The sequence below is a fragment of the Podarcis liolepis genome, assembly GCF_965112155.1.
Source record: "Podarcis liolepis genome assembly, chromosome: 1".
NCBI classification, from domain to species: Eukaryota; Metazoa; Chordata; class Lepidosauria; order Squamata; family Lacertidae; genus Podarcis; species Podarcis liolepis.
Genome location: NC_139554.1, coordinates 83,578,945 through 83,601,080, shown reverse-complemented (window position 1 = coordinate 83,601,080; position 22,136 = coordinate 83,578,945). Strand labels below are relative to the sequence as shown.

At 43.0% G+C, this 22,136-nt stretch overlaps 1 protein-coding gene across 4 annotated transcripts in view; it reads left to right on the top strand.

The window, feature by feature from the left end:
- Positions 1-22,136, top strand: part of CLCF1 (cardiotrophin like cytokine factor 1) — a 51,704-nt gene that overhangs the window by 25,207 nt on the left and 4,361 nt on the right. For 2 of the 4 annotated variants that reach the window (XR_014516426.1, XM_083462483.1), the window contains exon 2: positions 19,312-19,506. Coding sequence is in view for 3 of the 4 variants with exons in the window: in XM_083462483.1 (XP_083318609.1) it covers positions 19,312-19,506 (195 nt within the window). In the remaining variant the exon portion in view is untranslated. The remainder of the gene's footprint in view (positions 1-19,311; positions 19,507-22,136) is intronic. The other 2 variants (XM_083462484.1, XM_083462485.1) reach the window with 1 other exon arrangement.

Below are 22,136 nucleotides of genomic sequence, written 5' to 3'. Positions count from 1 at the left end.
GTTCCACGAAGGTCTGGACTGTTTTATGATTCACATTTCCCACTTCTAGTTTATGGCCGCGGCTTCTATATGGTAGTAGAACCGTCCCTGTGGAACGCCCTCCCTTCAGATGTCAAGGACATAAAGAACTACATAACTTTTAGAAGACATCTGAAGGCAGCCCTGTATCAGGAAGTTTTTAATGTTTGATATTTTACTATGTTTTATATATGCTGCAAGCTGCCCAGAGTGGGGTATAAATATTATTATTATTATTACTGTTGTTGTTTCTACTTGTCAGCTGCAATGCAGATTTGCTCCCTAGCTAGCCTACTTAGGATTGCAGCCTTCGTTTTGCCAGTGTCGTTGAGGTGAGGTCAGGCACTCTGCTGCTTCCCAAATGTTAAGGGGGAGACACCAACAAAATATGGTCATTGCTCACTGCTCCAATATTGGTTGCAGCTTCTTGTGCTATATTGTAAGTTCTGCCAGCTGGGGGCCTCCTAAAAGGTTCGCACACCCCCTTTGCAACCTACCATGACTTAAAACAATGCTTGTGTGAAGGGAGACATACAAAGCAGGCCCATCTTGGTCAGGGATTTCATTTGCTTATTTCAATGATGCCTGTTTTTACTGATGGCTTGGCATCTTCAACCCCTTTCAGTTCTGTTGGTTTGATCTGCTGGTCAGGAGGTGTATAGCATGGGGAACAGTAGTTATCTCTCTCTCTCTCTCTCTCTCTCTCTCTCTCTCTCTCTCTCTCTCTCTGTGTGTGTGTGTGTGTGTGTGTGTGTCACAGTATATATTGCAGTTTTTGTGGCGGAGGAAAAGAGGTGGGTGGGATTGTAATAGATCTCACATACTAGGGCTGCATGGGCCCCTACGTGTGTGTGTGTGTGTGTGTGTGTGAGAGAGAGAGAGAGAGAGAGAGAGAAAGAAACACGGGTGTGGGGGAGAAGGAGCGGTCCAGGACTGCAGTGGGAACCATGGCTCACTGCTCCTTGGATCCTGCCCCCAGGGTCCCCCTCGCCTCTCCAGGCTGGGCTCTTAAAGGGAAATCGTGGCGCCTGCACATGCCAAGTGACCCAGGTGAAGGAACATGTGACACCTGCTTTAATGGGCTGCCGGCTTCCTCCGCTGAACCAGGGCCAGCTCCACTCCGGCCCCCGGCCAAGCCGGCAGGGAGGGGTCACCAGAAGGCTCACCGCAGGGGGAGGCCGAGGAGCGGAGACACGGGAGAGCCACAGCGGTGGTGGAAGGATGGAGAAGAAGAGGCGGTGGGGAGGGAGTGGGAATGGGGCGAGGAGGAGGAAGGAGGAAGCCCCCCGCCGCCCCGATCCGTTTCCCCCTCGCTCTCCCAGTGCACTCCTGCCAGCTGGACACGCTCTTTCCATTAAGAGCTGGCAAGGCTACGCAGGGAGAAACCCTCCTCCCCTCCTCTTCTCTTCTTCGTCTCCTTCCACTCCCGTCGCTGTTGATCCAGTACATGCAACCTCCCCCCTCCGCATCCCCATACCACCCACCCATTCTACTGTTAATTATTGTAAGGGGTTTGTGACATCAGTGCTTTCTTGGCCAATCGACCCTCAAAGTGCCGTAGTGTAATTTGCATGTTGCCCTCCTACTGGCCGGGTAGCAGAAGCGGGCAAGATCGGTGGGCAAAGTCTCACCCCTTTGGGTAAAGAAGCAAGGAGCGTAAAATCCAATAGGGTAACCAGCAGACTTTTTTTTTTTTTTTGCATGCTGCCCGGTCCTTCCCTAATAGCCACACATACCAACTAACTTTCAGCATCCTTTTTAGCGGTAGGAGTTGCCTAACAAGACTGTTCTTCTCGTGCAGCCCTGTATGTGTTTTCTTGGAAGGTGGAGTACATTCTTTTGAGATTTACTCCCAGGTAAACGTGCATGTAAATTGCAGCCTCAGCAAGTCAATCTACTAAGCTGCACGCTGCATTGTTTTGGGATCCCTCTTAATAGTTCAACCAGGACCAATAACCCCAGAAAGATGGCACTGCATTATGCATGCTGACATGGAACTGATCCGAGTCAGCTGCTTTCTATAAAAAAACTACTGTGTTAATATAGTTAGGGATTATTGTGTAAAGAAACTGTACCCCTGTGCTTATCTGTGCCATTCAGATTGGCTTGGGATACTGTTACCACTTTAAAAAAAACCAAAAACCAACCCCACCAGCCCCGTATCTTTAGCAGCAACCTGAAACATAAATTTAACAGGTGACATGGAGTGATGGTTTTCTGTGAGCTAAGATGATGATAAAAGACTTAAAAGCAGAGCCAGCAAAAAAATAAAAATAAAAGGTGGCAACCCTGCCTGGGGTAAAGAGCTATTTCTGTGGAAGCACATATAACATATACCAGAAATTTTTTTGAGTACAAAAAGTTGGGTACATTTCATTGTCTGTTTGATGAAGTTGTTAAGATGAAGTTGTGAGGCTCTTTAGGAAATGACCTGCCTTCTGCTTCTTTCTAAAGTTCAAGATTCTCTGCAAGGTGTTTACATAATTATTCATTTCTATTTATTTATAATATTTCTTATCCACTGCTCACCATCAGGTTACAAAAATAAAATATAAAATTAGACTGTGTACGCACCATACATTAAAGGCACACCAACGCAAATAATTGTAGTTTACCCCTCATGAAGCTACAATTCCCAGTATTTTCAACAAACTACAGTTTCCAGGATCATTGGGGTTTGGGGGGGGATGTTCTTTAAATGAATGCAGCCTTACAAAAACAGATGAAACCTTTACAGTGATAAAACTTATAAAAACCATTTCAAATAGAACATAATGATACAAATTCAGCATTCAGGTAAAGAGGTGTGTTATCCAAGAGCACTGGGAGGGGCTACCCATGGGGCTTTCTGTACCCCTCCTTTTAAAACCATCATATATTTTTACTCTGCTTAGACTGAGAGTGGTCTGCTGAGCATGCAACAAAGCACAGTGCCATTGAGGACCCTGGGAAATTTATGCCACGGGCCTGTGCCTGTAAGTCCTTTAAGTGCCTAGAAACGTCCCTTGTTCTTCTCCCTTCAGCTTGCTTGCCCTGATTCCTGCTGTCACTCACACCACCAATTATCCCGCTAACAACAGTTGCATAGAGACCCCTCCCTTCTGCGGTTTCTAATACAGTACTCTTAAGATAGTCATAAGATGGTGGAAGGGTTAATAACGTCCAGGTCTAATTAGGGTAAAGTGCAAAGGAGATTTCAGGATGCACCAAGGGCTCCAGGGACAAAGAAAATATACAATATTTTCGTATGAAAATATAAAAGCCGAAGAAAAGTCACACAGCTAAGAGGTGCTGCGGAAAAGAAAACGCCCCTATTTCCCAGCAGCTGCTTACTCAGTCTTGACGCATATGCCACGTTCCAATCTTTGCAGGATGGGCTAGTAAGACCCATTTTCCAATAATCACTGAACACGTTCCAGTGAGCTCTTCCCCAGGCATCTGGGAGCCCCATAAAAAACATTGAGTTAGCGATGAGGATCATCCATCAAGCCCACGCAGTGGTATCAAGCCCAGCCCCTGGGGAACTAGGGGGCCCAGATCCAAGTTTCCTCTGACTCAGTTGTTTTAGAGTTGCCACCTCTTCTGGAGGGGGAGAAGGCCATCCCGTTGCTCATATGTCAATTAATTTGCAATTACGCAATTTTACAGGATGCTGGACTGGATGCGCCATTGGTCTGCTGCTGCAGGCTCTTCATATGTTCTTAAGTTGAGTGGTGATGCTATGAGAATTGATCCTACGCCCATAACACTCTAATGATGCATGCAGAATTGCTTTCTGGTGATAGCTCTGTACCTGTGTGTTCCTGCCTACTTATTCCGTGAGACTAGGAGGGTGGGGAGCAAAGCTAGATGGTGAAAAACAAGCCAAATGGGAATTACAGTTGTTTGTAAACTTGGAGCCCTCTGAGCAATTGGAGAAAGGAGCCTTGGACCATGTTTCAGACCCAATGACTATTTAATCTGCCATTGGCAAAAACCTTGTTCGTATAGCACTGAGCAGAACTGTGTGTATGTTTATATGCCTGTGATTGCTGCCCTATATATCACATGCCTCTCACTTCCAGCTACTACTATGGTTCCTTCTATAGCTCAGTGGCAACGGGGCCTGAATTTTGGAGAAGCAAGAGAGATTGAGTTTGATCACGGCTGCTACCCTGATGGATTCCAGATGTTCATGATTTCACTAACATATACATAGAAGTCACTTCCCATACCAATACAGTTCAGGCACATCTTAAGAGCACCACAGCTAGTTGTTAAACAGGGATACCTTTTCCCCAGTTGCTCCCGAAGGTACTTCCTGGTGATTTGTTCGTGGAGCATTCATTCAGATTTGCTTGCAGGGAGATTAGCATTGGACTTTTTAAATGAGCATTCAGATTTGTTTGTTGGGAGCTCTGGCGAACCTACATCAAAGCAAGTGTTTCATTTTCTTGTCATTTTCCTGATCACAAAAAGTCAGGTCTTTGTGGGAAGCGGGTTTGTTGTATAATAATATAATAGTGCAAGCTGAATTTGCCAGCATGCGATTGCTTGCATCTCATCTGAAAAGAGCAAGAGTCTGGAAGTGCTCTGAATTGTGGATGGGATACTAAAGTTCTTACCTGTTTACGTGTGGGTGGGTGGGTGTAGCCACATACACAAGCACCTATATGTATTTGTTGATGCTTCCAGGCCCCTATCAGTTTACAAACTGGAATAATCTTTACACCCAACTTAATAGCTGCAATTATTGCCTCAGCTTTCTAAGATTCTGTGTGACATTACTGAATCGTTACTGTAGTTTATCTTGTTTTACCCTGACTGAGTCAGCCTCTCAGTTCATTGACTGACTGAATCTATTGAGAGTGGGGAAAATATTATTTTAGTATAGGAAATGCATACCCTCCAACATTTCTCTGTTGAAAATAGGGCCGTCCCTTTCCATAATGATCATTAAACTATTTATACTCCACACATCTTACGGGGTTGCCGCAGGCACTCTTTGCAGCCTCCAACATATATAAAAACATAAAATATTAAACATTTAAAAACTTCCCTATATAGGATTGCCTTCAGATGGCTCGGAGGCGAGAAAACTCCATACCCTCCAACATTTCTCCAATGAAAAAAAGACATCCTAAGGAAAAGTGGGACATTCTGGGATGAAATCAGAAACCAGGACAGCTTCTTTAAATCAGGGATGTCCCTGGAAAATAGGGACACTTGGAGGATCTGGGAAATGCCTTAAGGTTTCAGGACATCATAGCATTTATGCACAGTGACAGGCATATTCAAGAGTGGGTTTAGTGTTAGGATAAGTCTTTGCATCTGTGCTCTGGTCAGTAGTGTTACTAGGATGTTGGGAGAGGTATCCCAACACCAGACACATGATCTAGGAAGGCAGAAGATTGGGTGCTGCCAATGGCATTTAGCTCATAATAGTTTCACACATTCAAAGATCATCTTCACATTTATTTAGTTATCAGCAAATCAAAATTACCTACATGTAATTAATAAAATCATTATAAATGGTGGATAATAGGTGCCACTGATTAGAACTTTTCTCATTTAATTCTAATTCTAAATTTCAGGCTCTAATTTAAATAGAGAGTGATAGCAACTCACAATACTGTATATGGTTTCGACCAGTCATGGTTATGGTTAGTTACAGCACTGGCTTTGTGCTATAGTGAAGTCAGCTGTCGATTTATGCATTCAGCTGATTTCTTAGTGAACTTAAGGTTTGCACAGCACAAATCCTGTTGGCCCACTATTCGCCCTTCTCCATTTGTGCCCTCCTGAAGTAATTCCTATGGCTTGTGGCCATTTCCATTTTCAGTATGGAGTCATCTAAGAGCCACACAGATATGTGCCATTCGCATGGAAAGATAATGTGACTGTCTGTTTTTAAAAACTAAGGGGGCACATAGCTTGTTAAGTACAGAGCCCTTTTCCTGCTTGCTGCTTACCTCCCTGCTCTCTGTGCCTTCCAGGTGCATACCTCCTCAGCCAAGCTCCAATACTGGAATTACGTTCAACTTGGGGAAAAACAAAAAATTTAACCAATGGGCAACACAACAATTTGGCTATCCTTACCCAAGTTCACCTTTTGCTGCTAAATATTTTGTTTTCTTCATTTATTATTACATGTATACGTCACTTTTTCTCCAAGGAGCGCAAGACGGTGTGTAAGCTTCTCTCGCTTCCTCTTTTATCCTCAGAACAAACCTATGAGATAGTTTAGGCTGAGAGACAGTGACTGGCCAAGGTCACCCAGTGAGCGTCATTGATAAATGAGAGTTTGAATTCTGGACTCCTAAGTCCTAGTCCAATACTTGTAAGCACAAAACCTGCTGACTGGTATATGGATTTCAACATCCCTCTTTTTCTGTGTCACTGGAGCAGATTTATATTTACATAACCGAATCTGCTGCCAGCACCATAAAGGGAGGGTGGAGGTGTGAGAGGGAAAGCCAACACCCTGCCCTCTCTATTGCTTCTCTTCCCCACTCCCCAGTTCCTGGCAGAGGAAGAGGAGTGCGGGGGAATTCACCGCCCCAGCAGCACGATCCTGGTGGGGTGCCATCGCAGCTGCCCCCCTGCCCGTGCTGGGCACCATGCCCCCTCAGTCACCACGCCACGCCCCCAGGATGCACACCATGCCCCCGGGGCATATGCCAGCCCAGCCCCCGCCTGCTCTCCGCCCCCCAGCGCCGGAGCATGAAGCTCCGCCACTGCCTGTTGCAGCCAGTCATTCTACACAGCTCAGGCGACTCTTCCAGAAATATTTATTTATTATTTATTTATTGAATTTATATGCCACCCTGTATCCATAGGTCTCAAAGTTACAGTATAGAACAAAGTTACAGTATAGAAAGCACAAAATACACCAATTAAAAACAATAGAAACACAATAGAAATAATCAAAACAATTAACAATACAGTACTAATGTATGCACACTAATGAACAATACGCACTAATAAACAAGACAGATTTCTGTGAATGAAAGCTTTTTGACTTGTTGCTGCTGAACTTCCTGATGAGGAGGAGAGGGGAAAGGAAAAAATGGAAGGAAGAAAAAGAGGATATTGGGAAATGGGAAAGGAGAGAGTTTCCTGCATAGTGGGCTGGGGAATGGGGGGAGAAGGTAGCTGAGCTATGGAGGTTCTTCAATGTTGGCAGTGTCTCGAGAGAAAAGGAGGTGCACTGAAGTGACTTCTTAAGTGCACAAGCCTGGAGAGTAATGTATGGAGATCCTGGGCTGCCCAGACAACGAGACCCCCCCCCATCTCATTGATGTGGTCCAAAGGAAAGCAGAGCAATATGTTTGCTTGCAGGAGTTTCTGGAAGGAGGTATACACAGCACCTGATTCCTATAGTGGGTAAAGAGTGAGAGACCAGGAGAACTGCAAGATGGGGATACAGAGAGATCTGTGGAGTGGGGAAACAGAGAAAAGGGAGTAGAAAAAATAGAGCTAGGAAGACAACGAGAACAGTAGTGATGGTGCACAGATTCCAAATTAACTGTGGGAAAACTTTTTGCTTGAATTTTAATTCAGTGCCTTCTTTTTAACCTGTTCTCTGTTCATTTCTCTGTGACTCTCAGCGTCCCATCTCACTCCACAGGCCTTTCTGAACATTTCTCCCTGTTAAGACTACATGTTTTCCTTCTCTCTGATCCGTAAAACTGACTTTCTTCTTTCTGAGCCTAGAATATGCTCTGGAGGCACAGAGAGGACTGCCCCCCCCCAAAAAAAAGGCCAACAGAGAAAGGGTTGTAAATGATAATGATTGATCACTATTTGATTGTTTTGATGTTGTTAGCAACCTTGGCTATTTCTATGGAAAGGTGGGATAAAAATGTTTCTAATAACTGTCACAATAATTAATGTCCTGAATTAAAATCGTAACAAAGGAAGGCTATAGGATATTCCCATGTAGGCTGTCCCTAATCTCCCTGGGGGAAAACAGGGGCTACTGCAAATGTGATCAATCAAAGTACTGTAATTAACTAACTGACAATAGATACAGCTAGAATATTTGCCTGTACATGGCAATGAAACACACTTCAAAGGGGGAAGCTGCATGCTTACTTCTTTGTAGGAAAACCAACTACAGTGGTACCTCAGGTTAAGTACTTAATTCGTTCCGGAGGTCCATACTTAACCTGAAACTGTTCTTAACCTGAAGCACCACTTTAGCTAATGGGGCCTCTGCTGCTGCTGCTGCGTCGCTGGAACCCGATTTCTGTTCTTATCCTGAAGCAAATGTTCTTAACCTGAAGCACTATTTCTGGGTTAGTGGAGTCTCTAACCTGAAGCGTATGTAACCTGAAGTGTATGTAACCTGAGGTACCACTGTACTGCCAGTGGCCCCCCCCCCGGGTATTCAAGGGTACACAGTACCAGAACCTCTTTTTTTTTGTTAAAAACTGACATTTATTGTAACAACTTCATAGTGAGTTTTCTAGAAAAAAAGCACTGATTACTACTAATATTCCTACTAAAATGTTTCTTCTTCTTCTCCTTCTCCACCTCCTCCTCCTAGGCTCTATGTGCTTTCAATTCATAACATCTCAGTACAAAAACATGGCCCAAATACAGCACAACTTTCACATAGAATCATCTAATTGTAGGGTCGGAAGGGACCTCAAGGGTCATCTAGTCCAACCCCCTGCAATGCAGGAATCTTTTGCCCAACATGGGGCTCAAATCCACAACCCTGAGATCGAGAATTTAGTGCTCACCCAAACTGAGCTATGTTTCTGAGAAAGCTGCAAGGAGCCATTATGTAACAGAAATGTTACATAATGAAGCAGAGGCAAAGGACCTATGTGGATGTAGCTTTTAATTAAAGTAGTAGCAGGTACAATTAAGTGCTGATTTGAGATACCAGATTTACTGGGGTTTTGTGGGGGCTTCCCCAGAAAGTCCCACTGATAGCCCCACAGATTGCACAGCAGCAGCTCTGCAAGCTCCAGCAAGCATCAACCGCTTGCCGGCTTGTGATTCCAGGTTGCTAAGCAAAGCACACCTTTGGCGCCTTGCTACAGGCTCATACAACGGCATGCTGCAGCAGTGGCTTTTCAGAGCGCCTGCGTGTTTCAGGAAACACTTTTCCCTCTGCAACACAAGCTCACAAAAGGATGTGATGCTTTGCGAAAAGCCACTCTCCCCGTTCCTTTGTCAGCAGCATAAAGATGCCAGAAAAAATCCAGCGCACATCCATCGTTGCAAAACACGCCGAACATGAGTTACGGTTCCTGTCTCCTGCATCTGTCCTTTGCTGATGTAGAACAAGACAGGAAATCTGCAGTTGAGGTTCACGCTGATGTTGTCTTACATCTGGCACACAGTTCTATGGTATTCTGAACTAAGACCCTACTACTCTTTATCACTAATCATTCCCACCTCCACCATCAAGATACATTCCGAAACCCAAGAAGACGCAAAGGGAAAGGGAAGGAGAAAGACAAGGAGTTGATTTAACTCATTCTAGGGGTTGGGTATACAAAACTATTCATGCATTAATTCCATCTCATTCCAAGTGCTTTGTATTAACCTGTCTTTTTACTACAACGCTCCATATAGGCTGACTCGTTTTGCTTTGCTTTTCCTCTTTTTTAAAAAAATGGTTTTGGAATCTGCTTATCTAGAGCAAAGTTGGGCTAGCTAATGAATACAGGTAGCAGTGTAGCATACCACATACGTTTGCCAAATGTATGACAGCATCAGGATGGAGCCTGACCTCTCTACTTCCTGGCTTGTTATAGCTTGGGAAAGAAAAAGAAAAAAAGTTTAGTATGCTTAAGACTCATATTAAAAGTTGCTGTGCTCTAAAATCTATATTAGATCTTGCACAGCTAAAGATAAGACTGATCATGAAACTAAATACTGGTGGCTGACTAAGGGTAAATGTTCGCAAGCTAATTGCATTTGTTTTGCAAAAAGAAGATAGTTTTATCAGTAGTATGCCTAATTCAAGAGGATCATTTTGTAATAGCAGAAAGAAAGATTTAAAGAAAGAGAAGAAAGAAACCTACTAGATTGGCAAAAATGTATAAATCAAAATTGAGTAAGCTGGAAATGTAAAGAGAAAGAAGGCACCTTTTATCATATGTGGTGGCCTTGTAATAAGGTAAAAGCATACTGGGAAATGATATATAATGAATTGAAAAAGATGTTTAAGTTAACATTTGTAAAAAAAACCCCAAGCAAACCAGAAGCTTTTCTTTTGGGAATTATAGGTGCAGATTTACCTAGACAGTATAGAAATCCATTTATGTATGCAGCCACAGCTGCAATAATGTTATTTGCCCAAAAATGGGGAGATGAAGGAATCCAGATGAAATAATACAAAAGCATAAGCTACAAAAGCTTATGGACTATGCAGAAATGGCAAAACTTATTGGAAGAATAAGAAATCAGGATAACAAACTTTTTATAAATGAATGGAAATGGTATATTGAATATTTACAAACAAATTGCAAACAGATAAAATCACTGGCAGGACTATTGTAATAACCTGCAGTTTTTAAAATACAGATATATGAAAATAGATGAATAAAAGAATGATGATTTAAAGAATTTAATATAACTTAGAATATGTAGGGAATGATGATAAAAAATTTAACGAACTGCAGAAAGAAGAGGAAAGAAGACAAGATTTGAAATGTCTGAATTATTGTTAAATTACGACTGAAATGTATATAAATGAAATTCATAAATAAAATTAAAAAGAAAGAAAGAAAGAAACTGATTTTAAAATGTGAAGATGGTAGGGGTTGTGTCTGCTTAGTTGCTTATAATTCCATTAAAATCTTAATGGAATATCAATATTCCTTCAATTGCATATTGATAAAAAGACATGATAAAAATAATGGGGCAAGTTAAGTAATATTGGTGAAATGAGGCAGCTATGTGCAATATTTTTAATGTTTGATTTCTTACTGTGTTTTAATTCATTGGAAGCTGCCCACAGTGCCTGGGGTAACCCAGTCAGATAGGTGGCATATAAAATTATTATTGTTAATATTATTATTATTATTACTACTACTACTACTTACTACTGTACATTTTTTCTTATGGACTAACATGACTACCTTTGCTTTTTTATGAATGACTGCACTATAAAGGAACATAGCTGTAACAATGTTATAGATCCCCTACCAGCTAATAATGTGGAAATTTTCAATCACAATGCAGAAAAAGGCAGATTCCAAGAATTGTGGTGTGATGTTATTTAGCAACATTTATATACTGCTTGAAAACCTTTAAGCGGTTTATAGAAAATAATAATAAAACGTTAAAAACAGGGATTTAAGAATATTCAAAAGATAATTAAAATGAACGGTAGCTAAAAAGAAATAAAACACATGTAACTTTTACATTTTTTATAGGCTTGCCTAAACATGGGAGAATAGAACAATGTGCTTGTGTAGTATGGTAGAAATACTATAGAGAGCTGCAGGAATTAGTGACAAGTACTTAAAATTACAGCTCTAGGTTGTGTATCTATATATTTATAATTTTGTTCCCCACTCCCAAGTCATTTAAAAACCATTTTTGCTGTGTGTATGTAGAAATGGCACTGTATTTCTATATTTACTACAAACACTTATAGAACATAGAAACCTCTGCTCTTTAAGCTGCTCCCAGCTGAACATTCTAGGTTGATTGGTTGTGCTGTATGAATTGTCAGATGACTCTCAAAGTTTGGGGCAAGCTGCCCAGCCGCTTTGAGCAGAAGGCACCATTCCTTGATCCCTCTCAATGTGCTTTTATCAGGCTAGGAGGCAAAAGCCGTGTGCTTAGGATGAAGAGAGATGTATTGCAAAAAGAGGGCTCATGGTGCATCCCTCAGCTGCAGGATGTCAGGTTCCCTCCTAGCTTCACGTTTGAAAAGGAAGACTTGCACATACAGGTGAATCAAATGCTGACTCAGCTGTTAACTACTGTCCCCCACCCCCCTATGCTTCAGGCACCATGTCTGCCTTTCAATAGGTTTTTAAAGCACAACGTGAATGTTCATGCATTTATCGTTGGCATTCGTTTTTTAAAAAGAAGCTTTTAAAAGTGCAAAGCTACTCCCAGCTTAGGGAGCAAATTTTGCCTTGTGGGTGCCAGCCAATCAGCTCCTGGCACAGCCAGCTGCTGATTCAAACCTACAGAACGGCCCACTCCTGCACTCTGCTGCCCCTTGAGAGGAAAGGTACATTTGGGCTGAATGCTGTGATGACACTTCCAGAGCTGGCTGCTATTTGGTTTTTTTAAAAAGTACACCCCTATTGTGTTGGCTTCAGACTGTAGTGTTGAATGTTTGGTGCTGATGACCAGAAGAGCAACCTCCTGTTTTTCACAGGCCGTTTGCTTCCCTGTGTCCCTCCCTTGTGGATCTTAAGGTACTCTGTAAAATATTGGATCTGCTTTTATGGAGTAAATGTATTCCCTCCCCCGCACTTTAGTCGAACATGACTTAAATACATCCAAAGTTCTGAGCTGTTCTTTTCCTATCAGATTCTAGCTCAAACTCATTTGGCATCTACAGCACTTGCCCAGCTAATAAGGCCTTGGCTGTCCATTTAGAGTGCATTGAGCTCAAAGAGGTGATGGTAGAGGCTCACCCGCAGGCCAGATGTGGCCCCTGGGGCTTCCCTGTCTGGTCCTCAGAGGCCTTGCCTCGCCCATCCTCAGCTGCAATTAGGCTTGGAAAAAGCCTCTTGTTGCAGCCAATAAAAGGCTACACACACACACTGGTCTAATTGCATTGTGGGGGACAATTTCAGAGGGAGGAGGGTTGCAGCTGGGGAGGGAGGTTTAACCCTTCCCCACGTGCTGCAACCTTCACACCAAAAAATAACCCCTCTCCGGTGCCACGTTTAGGCTTGGAAAAGCCTTCTATAATATAGAATACAGTATTTTTCTTGTGTCAGGTAGAGCATTTGCCTTCTCTCCAATCCAATATGAACTCAATCTAAAATCCATGCTTTAAGTTTAGGTGATAATATATTTCATCAGATACATGAAGTGGAATGAAAACTTGGGTGAAGGTACAGTGAAGTTAAAAGCCAAGTGGAGGAATTAGAGCAGCAGAAATGTAAAGCGTATGTATTCTGTTACCTGGGATGGGAACTATATTTCACAATTTAAACATAAAGGTGTATCTGCTGGAACAACAAAGCAAAAATAACAAATCCCCTGGTAAGAACATACGTTTCCTGAGTTAGACCATTGCTCCATCTGGCCCAGCCTTGTCTATTCTGACAGGCAGCAGCCTTCTCAGCCTTGCTCCCTCTGATTGTCTTAAGTAGGGATTCCAGGGACTGAGCTTGGAATGTTTTGTAAGCAAAGCATGGGCTTTACCAGTTGACCTAGGTGAGTGTTATGAGAAGGGAAAGGAGTGGAGTGTGATTCAACCAGAGCAACCCAACCACCATTCCCCAAAAGTGGACTATGTACCAAAATGTAGCATTGACACAGCTGCCACTCCCATCACTCCTCTCTTGTTTCTGGCTTGGAAAGTGTGTGTGTGTGTGTGTGTGTGTGTGTGTGTGTGTGTACACTGATGTTATTCGGAGGGGTGGGGTGGATTTGACCCTGAGGCCTCCAGTTGTTGATTCCTGTACTAGATTCCTGCTATAACAGCAAATGAAGCACAAGTACCTTTGGTATTTTTATTTAAACAATTGGATGCAGTGTCAATTTGCTAATGAATTCTCTTCTGAAAAATAGCTTCTCCATTGCATTTTTAGGAATTCAAGAGTCGGAATCTGATGTGTATGTGAAATGCTTTAGTATGTGACCTCCCATTGCAGAAATACCATTTCACAATGTTCTACATTCATTTCGCTCATTAGATCACGCAGAGCATCTCACGTTCACTGCAGTTTTGTACCAACGCTAGTAATTCTTGTCAATAAACTGTGCCATGGGGATCCCATATCATCCTTAAATATTCTCCGATTTAAAGCCCATAATGGGCAATTGTGACCACATGACCGCCAAATGGCCTGGAAAATGCTATAGTCAGAAACATAGAAAATCCATGTAGTGATAAATAACAAGGTCGGAGTCAGTTATATGTGGTGGCAGTGATCAATTCTTAGAATGGGGTCATTAGAACTGGAGGACCTGTTGTAAAATCATTTGTCGAGGAGTGAAGACTATAGGTCACACTCTTAGGCTGTGTCCAGATGGCAGCTTTCACCACAGCTGATTTAATGCTGCAGAACACTAAACCAGAAGTGGGGGAAGCTACCGTATCTCAAGGAAGAAGTAGCACCTGTTCTAGGGATTTTATGCTGCACTTGGTCCGTGCCACCCATTCTGATTCTGCTAATCTTTGGTCTGTTATGGACTACTTAGCATAGTCCTCCTGTGGTTTGCAAGCACTAAGTGTTCTGGCCCAGCATGGCCAGCACTCCCCATATGAAGGTGCCCATAGATGTCAGGGAGAAATAACCTGGGGAAAGCTAACTGTTTTTCATAGAATCTATGAATTTTTAATTTTTTAAAAAAATGATATTTATTAAAGTTTCAAAGAAAAAATTACATAAATAAAAAGGGGGGAAGAAATAAAAAGGAAAAAAATACAAAATACAGAAAAAAGATAAAAAACACTTAAAAAACACATCATGCCTTACATTTCATTTCCTTGCTTCCCCTCACACCTCCCTTTTTTGTATTCCAGTTCTGTTAGTTAATTCAGCAATTCCTTTCCCTCTTTGTTTGTGTCTTAATCCTTTAACTTAATATATTATAACTTTGGATTTTCACCTGTTAACAATCCATTTTTACATACACCTTTATAACATTACTGCTAAAACCACTTAACTTCATTCTGACATCATTCTAACATTCATTAATTTTGCAGTATTTCTGTAGATAGTCTTTAAATTTCTTCCAGTCTTCTTCCACCGACTCTTCTCCCTGGTCTCGGATTCTGCCAGTCATTTCCGCCAGTTCCATATAGTCCATCACCTTCATCTGCCATTCTTCCAGAGTGGGTAAATCTTGTGTCTTCCAATACTTTGCAATAAGTATTCTTGCTGCCATAGAATCTATGATTTTTAAGGAAAGGGCTTTTAACAGTGCTGTACCATTTTCATTATCTGTATTTTAATAGGTTTTTTAAATATTGTGTTAATTCAGTTAAAGTTTAATTACTTTTTAAGTTTCATCTTTTCTATGTTTTTAGCCTTTTACATTTTATTCCAACTTGCTTTGATTTTTGTAAGCCGCCTTGAGACCCTATCTGGGGAAAAGGTGGGATATAAAAAAATACAGTACTGCTAGTAGTAATACAAGCAATGAACCTTAACAGAGATGCTGTGGTTTATAGAGCACATGCGATTCTTGGCTGTGTACATAATGAGATATAAAGCAAGAAGTATGGTTTTCCCTTTGCTAGGAGATAACCGGTATTAGAATGCCATACCATGCTGCTATTATCCATTTCAAAACATTTCTATTAGCATTTCTCGTTTGGTAAAAAATTGAGAGGATTTCTGGAAGGAGCTTTGCTGAAAACTGCAGAGCAACTTTCCAAAATGCTATGATGTCTCACCGTGGGAATTTAAGATGCACTTCTCTGTTTAGGTTATACAATGGGATATTAGAAAGTAATTTAGTCATCTGCATAGAGAACAACCTAAGGATAACTTTCTTTTTTTTAAAAAAACAAACTTATTTATTAACAGTTTCATTCTGATATATCAAAACATTGGGGGGGGATCTGACTTGCACTTGTAACATATAAACAAGTGCAGATTGGATGTTTTTCAGAATTAAAATATTCAAAGCAGCTTTCAAGAGGACAAGATACTTAGCAGATTCCATCTATTTCCACCCCAGCTCTAAAGAGATGTTGTTTTCTTTCATTCGTTTGGGCATTAGGCTCGATGGGTCACCTTTTCCATTACTAGTGTTTTTCAGATTTTTAGGAACACTTAGTAATTGTATGGGGGTGCCGCTCCTTTTTTCCTGTTCCTTGCAATCAAAGTTCAGGCAGCTGCTTGTAAGTGTCTGGTCTGTTCCTTATCAATGCAAAGCTTTCAGAAAGAATTATTAAGAAAGCTAAGTGGTTCTCTGACAATAGTCCCGTCGTTTGCTTTTTTAGCACATCCCATTATTTTCCCATCTGCGTATCTATATTGGGGAAAGTATGCTAGATATGATATCTGAAGGAAGAAGATATTTGATGGTTGTGTAATTTTGCAGACAGCAGACATATATCAGGATAATTAAAGGCTAGAACTAGACATATTTAGACTAAACTTGGAAATAAACACAAATCCTTAACCATGAGGGTACTAGCCTCAGGGACTGCCTACGTGAGTTTGCAGTAGATTGTGTGTGAGTCAGTGGGAGAAGGTCTCACGGCTCTCTCTCATTAATCTGCAGCAGCCCAACTAGTGCTTGGATTGCTCTGCCTTGTATGCAGAGGACCATACAGGATTGTGATCACGGTTTAAACAGGGCTAGATGGACAACTATGATGCTTTAGTTGAGATTTAGGCATTGCTAAGGGTTGGATTAGATGACTCTCGGGGTCCCTTTCAACTCTAAAACTCTATGGTTCTATGAACTCTTTGGATCCTGGATGAAAACAACAGTGGAGTCCTCTACACTGTTTCCTTATCTCATATTATCTTGACAGGAACAATATGAATTATAGACTGTATGCAGTATAGAGCACCCTAGCACAAACTATAGAATCATGCATTTTAAGGAAGTACAACCGCTATTATGATTTTAAAAGTTATAACTACTATTGTGATTTAGAAATTAACAACAGCTCCATTTGCATGTTCCTGCCTAGTGGAGCAAGTGGGAAGGACAACCATTTTGAAGATACTGTATTATATATTGTACAGTCGTACCTTGGAAGCCGAACGCCCTGAAACTTGGACGTTTTGGCTCCCGAATGCCGCAAACCCGGAGGTGAGTGTTCCGGTTTGCGAACATTCTTTGGAATCGGAATGTCCAGCGCGGCTTCCGATTGGCTACAGAAGCTTCCTGCAGCCAATCGGAAGCTGTGCCTTGGTTTCTGAATGTTTTGGAAGTCAAACAGACTTCCGGAATGGATTCAATTCGACTTCCGAGCTACGACTGTATTATATAATAAATTTATCTACTGATCTTCATCCAAAGTTCACCTATGTTTACAACATAAAAACACAAATACATCACATTATTATTTTTTTTTTTAAAGCACGTTTAAAAGGCCATAGGTTGTTTAATAGCTTCCCCATGAAGACGCATTCACTAGAGCCCCCTGCTGGTTGGGAGCACCTGCCCTTTAGGCTCTTGTTGTTGACCGTAAAGGAATCTGAAGGGAAGAAAAGGGTTGAATTGTGCAAAGTGCGTAGGAGAAGGAATGGGCGGGCCTCATCCCCAGTGGGAAGAACAGCGGAAGCACTGAAGCAGGATGGAATCGTCTGGGCTGGGGCTGGGCGTGGTGCAAGCAGGAAAATGCCGCGGGATAGTCTTTAATGAAGCGCAAGTGGCCAGGGCCGGGCTGCGTGTTTCATGGGTGAATCATCACAAGTGGGAGGCCTTGGCATGAGTTATGGGGTAGGCTTCTGTGGTGGCTATGCAGGCACAACCACGTTCCCAGCCTTGGCCTCCTGGAATCAGAAGACACACACAGAAGCTTCAGCATCTGACAGACTGGGGAAGTCAAACAAAGAAGCCATACTTAGTTCCCACAAAAGAAATGTGGAAATCCATGTTTTTTTCTCCACGTCTTCAGTTTCTGAGCATATTCAGCCACATACATGTCCACACCGCCATATATTTCTCCTCATCTATTGCAACCCAGCATCTCACTCTCAAAATGCTATGATATTCAGAATTACAAAATTCAAACAACATTGTTTTGGCCTAAAAATATTTAAAAGTTAGGGAGAAAAACTCCAGCTTGGGTTGGTACTCTGTTTATGTACTCACTGCAGTCCTAACCTGTACACATAATGTGAAAACAGATACTGTTTTTACTAAGCAGGTGCAGTTAGATATTTCATGTGTAACAACGAACTTGATCGCCAACCTAAATTCTCCCACCAACCTGCTCCACTTGCTTATAGCATGGATATTGCTCCTGATGCCCTCCAGATGTTGTTGGACCACAATTCCCATCATCGCTGTTGGCCATGCTGGATGGGGCTAATGGGAGTTGTAGGCTAATGACACCTGGAATGCAACAGGCTATCCATCCCTGACCTAAAGCATTAGCCATGTCCTGCCACAAAAACAGTCTCTTGCCCCAAATCTAAATTTTCACGGTGTGGTTAGTAAAGATCCTTAGAATGACCCATTGCCATCCAGGGTCCTGCATTATGCATCTACAGCAGTGAATGCTGGTGGGGAGGCGCCTGTGGAAAAACAGGTACAGTCGTACCTTGGAAGTTGAACAGAATCCGTTCTGGAAGTCCATTCAACTTCCAAAACGTTCAGAAACCAAAGTGCAACTTCTGATTGGCTGCAGGAAGCTCCTGCAGCCAATCGGAAGCAGTGGAAGCCCCGTCAGACATTCAGCTTCCAAAAGCAGTTCGCAAACCGGAACAGTCACTTCCAGGTTTGCAGTGTTCGGGAACCAAAACATTTGAGAACGAAGCTGTTTGAAAACCAAGGTACGACTGTATTATGTGTGGCCTTTATGCCTTGAACCAGGTTGATGACTCTTGTCTCCAGTTCCCATCCTTCCTTGGGGCCCAACCTAGATATAGCATCAGTTGTGTGAATGGAGTTAACATGCACACTTTCTGTAATGTAAATGCTAATAGAAGCCATTTGGGTGGTGGGGAGGGAGAGAAGTTAACCCTTTCTGCCCTGCTATGGTCATAATGAAAGTTTGTCTTATTTCTACTGGCATGAAGAATGGGGTCAGACTGTGCATTGGAAAACAACAAAACTTTCTGATGAGTTGGTAGTGGTTAGAGGGCAGTTGGAACCATCTTGTTTACATGAAGAGAACAAGGCTGCTCTGGCCCCGGGCAGAGGGTGTGGTGGTGGGGATAATGGCAAAGTCCTTTTTGTAGTTAGCTCCTTCTCTTTGTCCCTGTTGTTATCCAAGGTGGGGCCAGCATCAAAACCCTGGACAACTCTCAGCCAAGTTCTTTGGAGGTCTGAACTGCCGTCTTTGGACTATGCAATAAATGTTGGGGTATATATTTTTATATGAACTGGGCTATAGAAGCAGGCTGCGTTGAGCACTTTGTCCCTGTGTCTTCTCCTGGGAATGGTGGTGTGAGGTGGGAATGGGCGATGCAGGCTTTGCTCCCCCTGTCACAGTGCTCCCTTCGCCCACAGCTCCTTACAAGTGTGCTCCCTGCAGGAGATTCGTGGGGGATCCTTGCCTTCCTGTGTGCCACGCTCTGGAACCTGCCTGTGGTGCCTGCACTGAACAGCACGGACCAAGTGACTACCACCAGACAGTCCATCCAGCAGACGTACGACCTTACTCGCTACCTGGAACACCAGCTGCACTCGCTTGCGGCTACTTATGTGAGTGTAGAAGCTTGGAGAGGGTTGGGGACTACTGAGTTGAGCAACCTAGTAGGAAACAGCTCTCCCTTCCCTTGCGTGCCCTTTCTTCTTCCTCTTCCTGCCCAGACTCTATTCCCTCTCTGTAAACTGTGCTTCACTGTCTCTTTCATCTCTGATGTCTCTGTCGCTAGGTGAAGTCAGGCTGCGTTTCTCTCTCTACCGAGTTGAGAATCCAGTGGATTGCAGGCACATGCATAACTTTAATCCCAAAAGCTCAGTGCAAAGAGGAGTGTATCAACAGGCGACAGCATCTGCCTCCGCTCAGTATGTGGGGAAGGGATTCATACAGGCAGACATTCTAAGACTTTAAACTGCCTGCAACACCCTCTTAACAACACCATCTGCAAAACACGCCACCCCCACCCCGAAATTTCCTTCTGCATGGTGAATAGCTAAAATACGGCTCTTTCCCCAGCCATGGCCCTCACTTGGCAGAATATCTGACATGCTTCCCCCTCCCTGCCTTCAGGCACCGGTGGAGTCTCCCTGTTTACAATCTGTTGTGCATCTCTTGCTGGGGTGAGGTGAGGCCTTGTCTGTCAGAACTCGCCAGGGAAACGCCCGGCTGTGTGGAGAGCAGAGACTGGGGGCAGACCCTCATCTATCTGCATGGCATCCCTGCTCCCTGGCCTACCTGGCATTCCAAGCCCTACCCCTTGGCTGTGTTCCCTGGCACTGAGCATTCATCAAGAGCAGTCACAAGAGTGAAACCAAGGTATTGATTTGGTTCGGGTATGGGAAAGTGTAGAGGCTCATATTTTCCAGCATATCTGGGTTCAAGAAGCTTCCTTTTTTAAACACAAAATTGAGAAGCTTGGATCCCCATAGGAAAAATAAGAAATGGACCCTTTATGCACCAACCTATGTCTATCTTATTTGTTGCCTTCCTGTGTGCCACACCATCAACTGGAACAACATTCTCTAACAAGGGCCCCCAGTGATAACACATAATTCCCATAATGAACCACTGTATTGAAAAATATTAAAAATACTTATTGGTAATTAACTAAAGTTCCGCCCATCAAGCAGAAGCCTGCCCACCATAATGCCCTCTTTTTGGGGTGTTTTTGTTTTTTTACCCGTGATCTCCCCAAAAAAGCTCAACAACTCCCCCGCCCCCCCAAAAAAATCCTTGCTACGCCCAGGCCACTAGGTGGGGGCCTAAATGCACAATTAGCATGTTAAAGCTCATGGTTCATCTGGAGGAAAATAAACCATAAGCCTGGCTTTGGACAACTTGCTAAGCCAAACTATGGCTTAGCTGGCGGCAGCAGGACCAGAGGAAGAGCAAAGGAGCCACAGTCTCCTCTCCAGAAGCCTGCATGCTCACACGTATGTGCTAAGTCATGGTTTGGACCAGGTCAATGTTTCATCTGTCTTCACCTTCCTATGAGGACAGTAAGGGTGAATTCCAATAATCTAACTCTTCATGAGATATCACTGCACATTTGTGATGCTTTGGAACATTTGTGGTTCCTTTGGATAGAGCAGCCCCACATCTTGAGGTTTTGGTTTTTAGGAGCCCATCCCATTTCCATTTGGCTAACAAAAATGTGTCCCTTCATGCAGGCTTGAAAGGCCCATACTTTTCTTTTCTCCAGGCTCATGTGCTCAAAGATCCAGTATGTGTAAAGAACACAAATCTCCTTGCAAACATTTTTTGGAGCAAGACAGGGGTTGGAATTGTTGAGCCCTTTTGCTGAAATAAGAAGTTACTGTTAAGAAGTTGCCTACCTTTGGAGGGAGCCAGAAGTTAACAGGGAGAGGCTATTCCGTAGAGATGCCAGGAGAGGAACTGGGGCAGTAATAAAAGGAATCTTCTCGTGGCTTAAGGAGATTAAGGCTAGGGAGGACTGCATCGGCTACCATTGGAGGTTATGCTGTTTCCAGCAGAAATCAGGCCTTCTCCACTATCAGAGCTCTAGCTTAAAATTTAGCAATGCGTAGACCTAATAGAATAGCATATGCAACCATTGCATTTCATTATGATTCCTATATTCTCTGTATGTCCTGATGGTTGCCTCCTTACCTTCAGTGTTCCCGTAAGTAGGTTGGCATTCACTGGTGCAAAATGATTGGCAATCTGACTCAGCAGGACAGGAAATGCACACCCATGTGCCCGCACGCGCACTGCCGCATAGCCCCAGGGCTTCTGTATCAGTATAGAAAAAGGAAACCAGTCAATTGTGCTGTCTTGTTGGCTGCTTCTTGAGGGATGTTGTGAAATTTCTGCCAAGGGATTTCTACTGAAGCAAAGCTGCTCCCATATGTGGCGATGTAAACTGTGGACAGAGGAGGCTATTCAAACAGCTGGGGGGGGGGGAATGAAATAAAACATCTTGACAGCTGAGGAACTCTGGGGTCACAGCTGCATGGGTCTTATTTGGGGGATTGGATGTGCCGTTCAAGTGCATCAAATCTCCAAAGTAGGAAGGCCCAAGGGGTTTTCAACCTGCAGTGGTCCTTGCCTGCTTGTTTGCTGGGTCAATAGGGAGGATTGCAGGATTTGGCCATCATCTACTGTGGTGGGCATGAGCACATGCAAGGGGGGGAAAGTGCCTGCCTTTCCTTTCTATGCTCCCAGCATA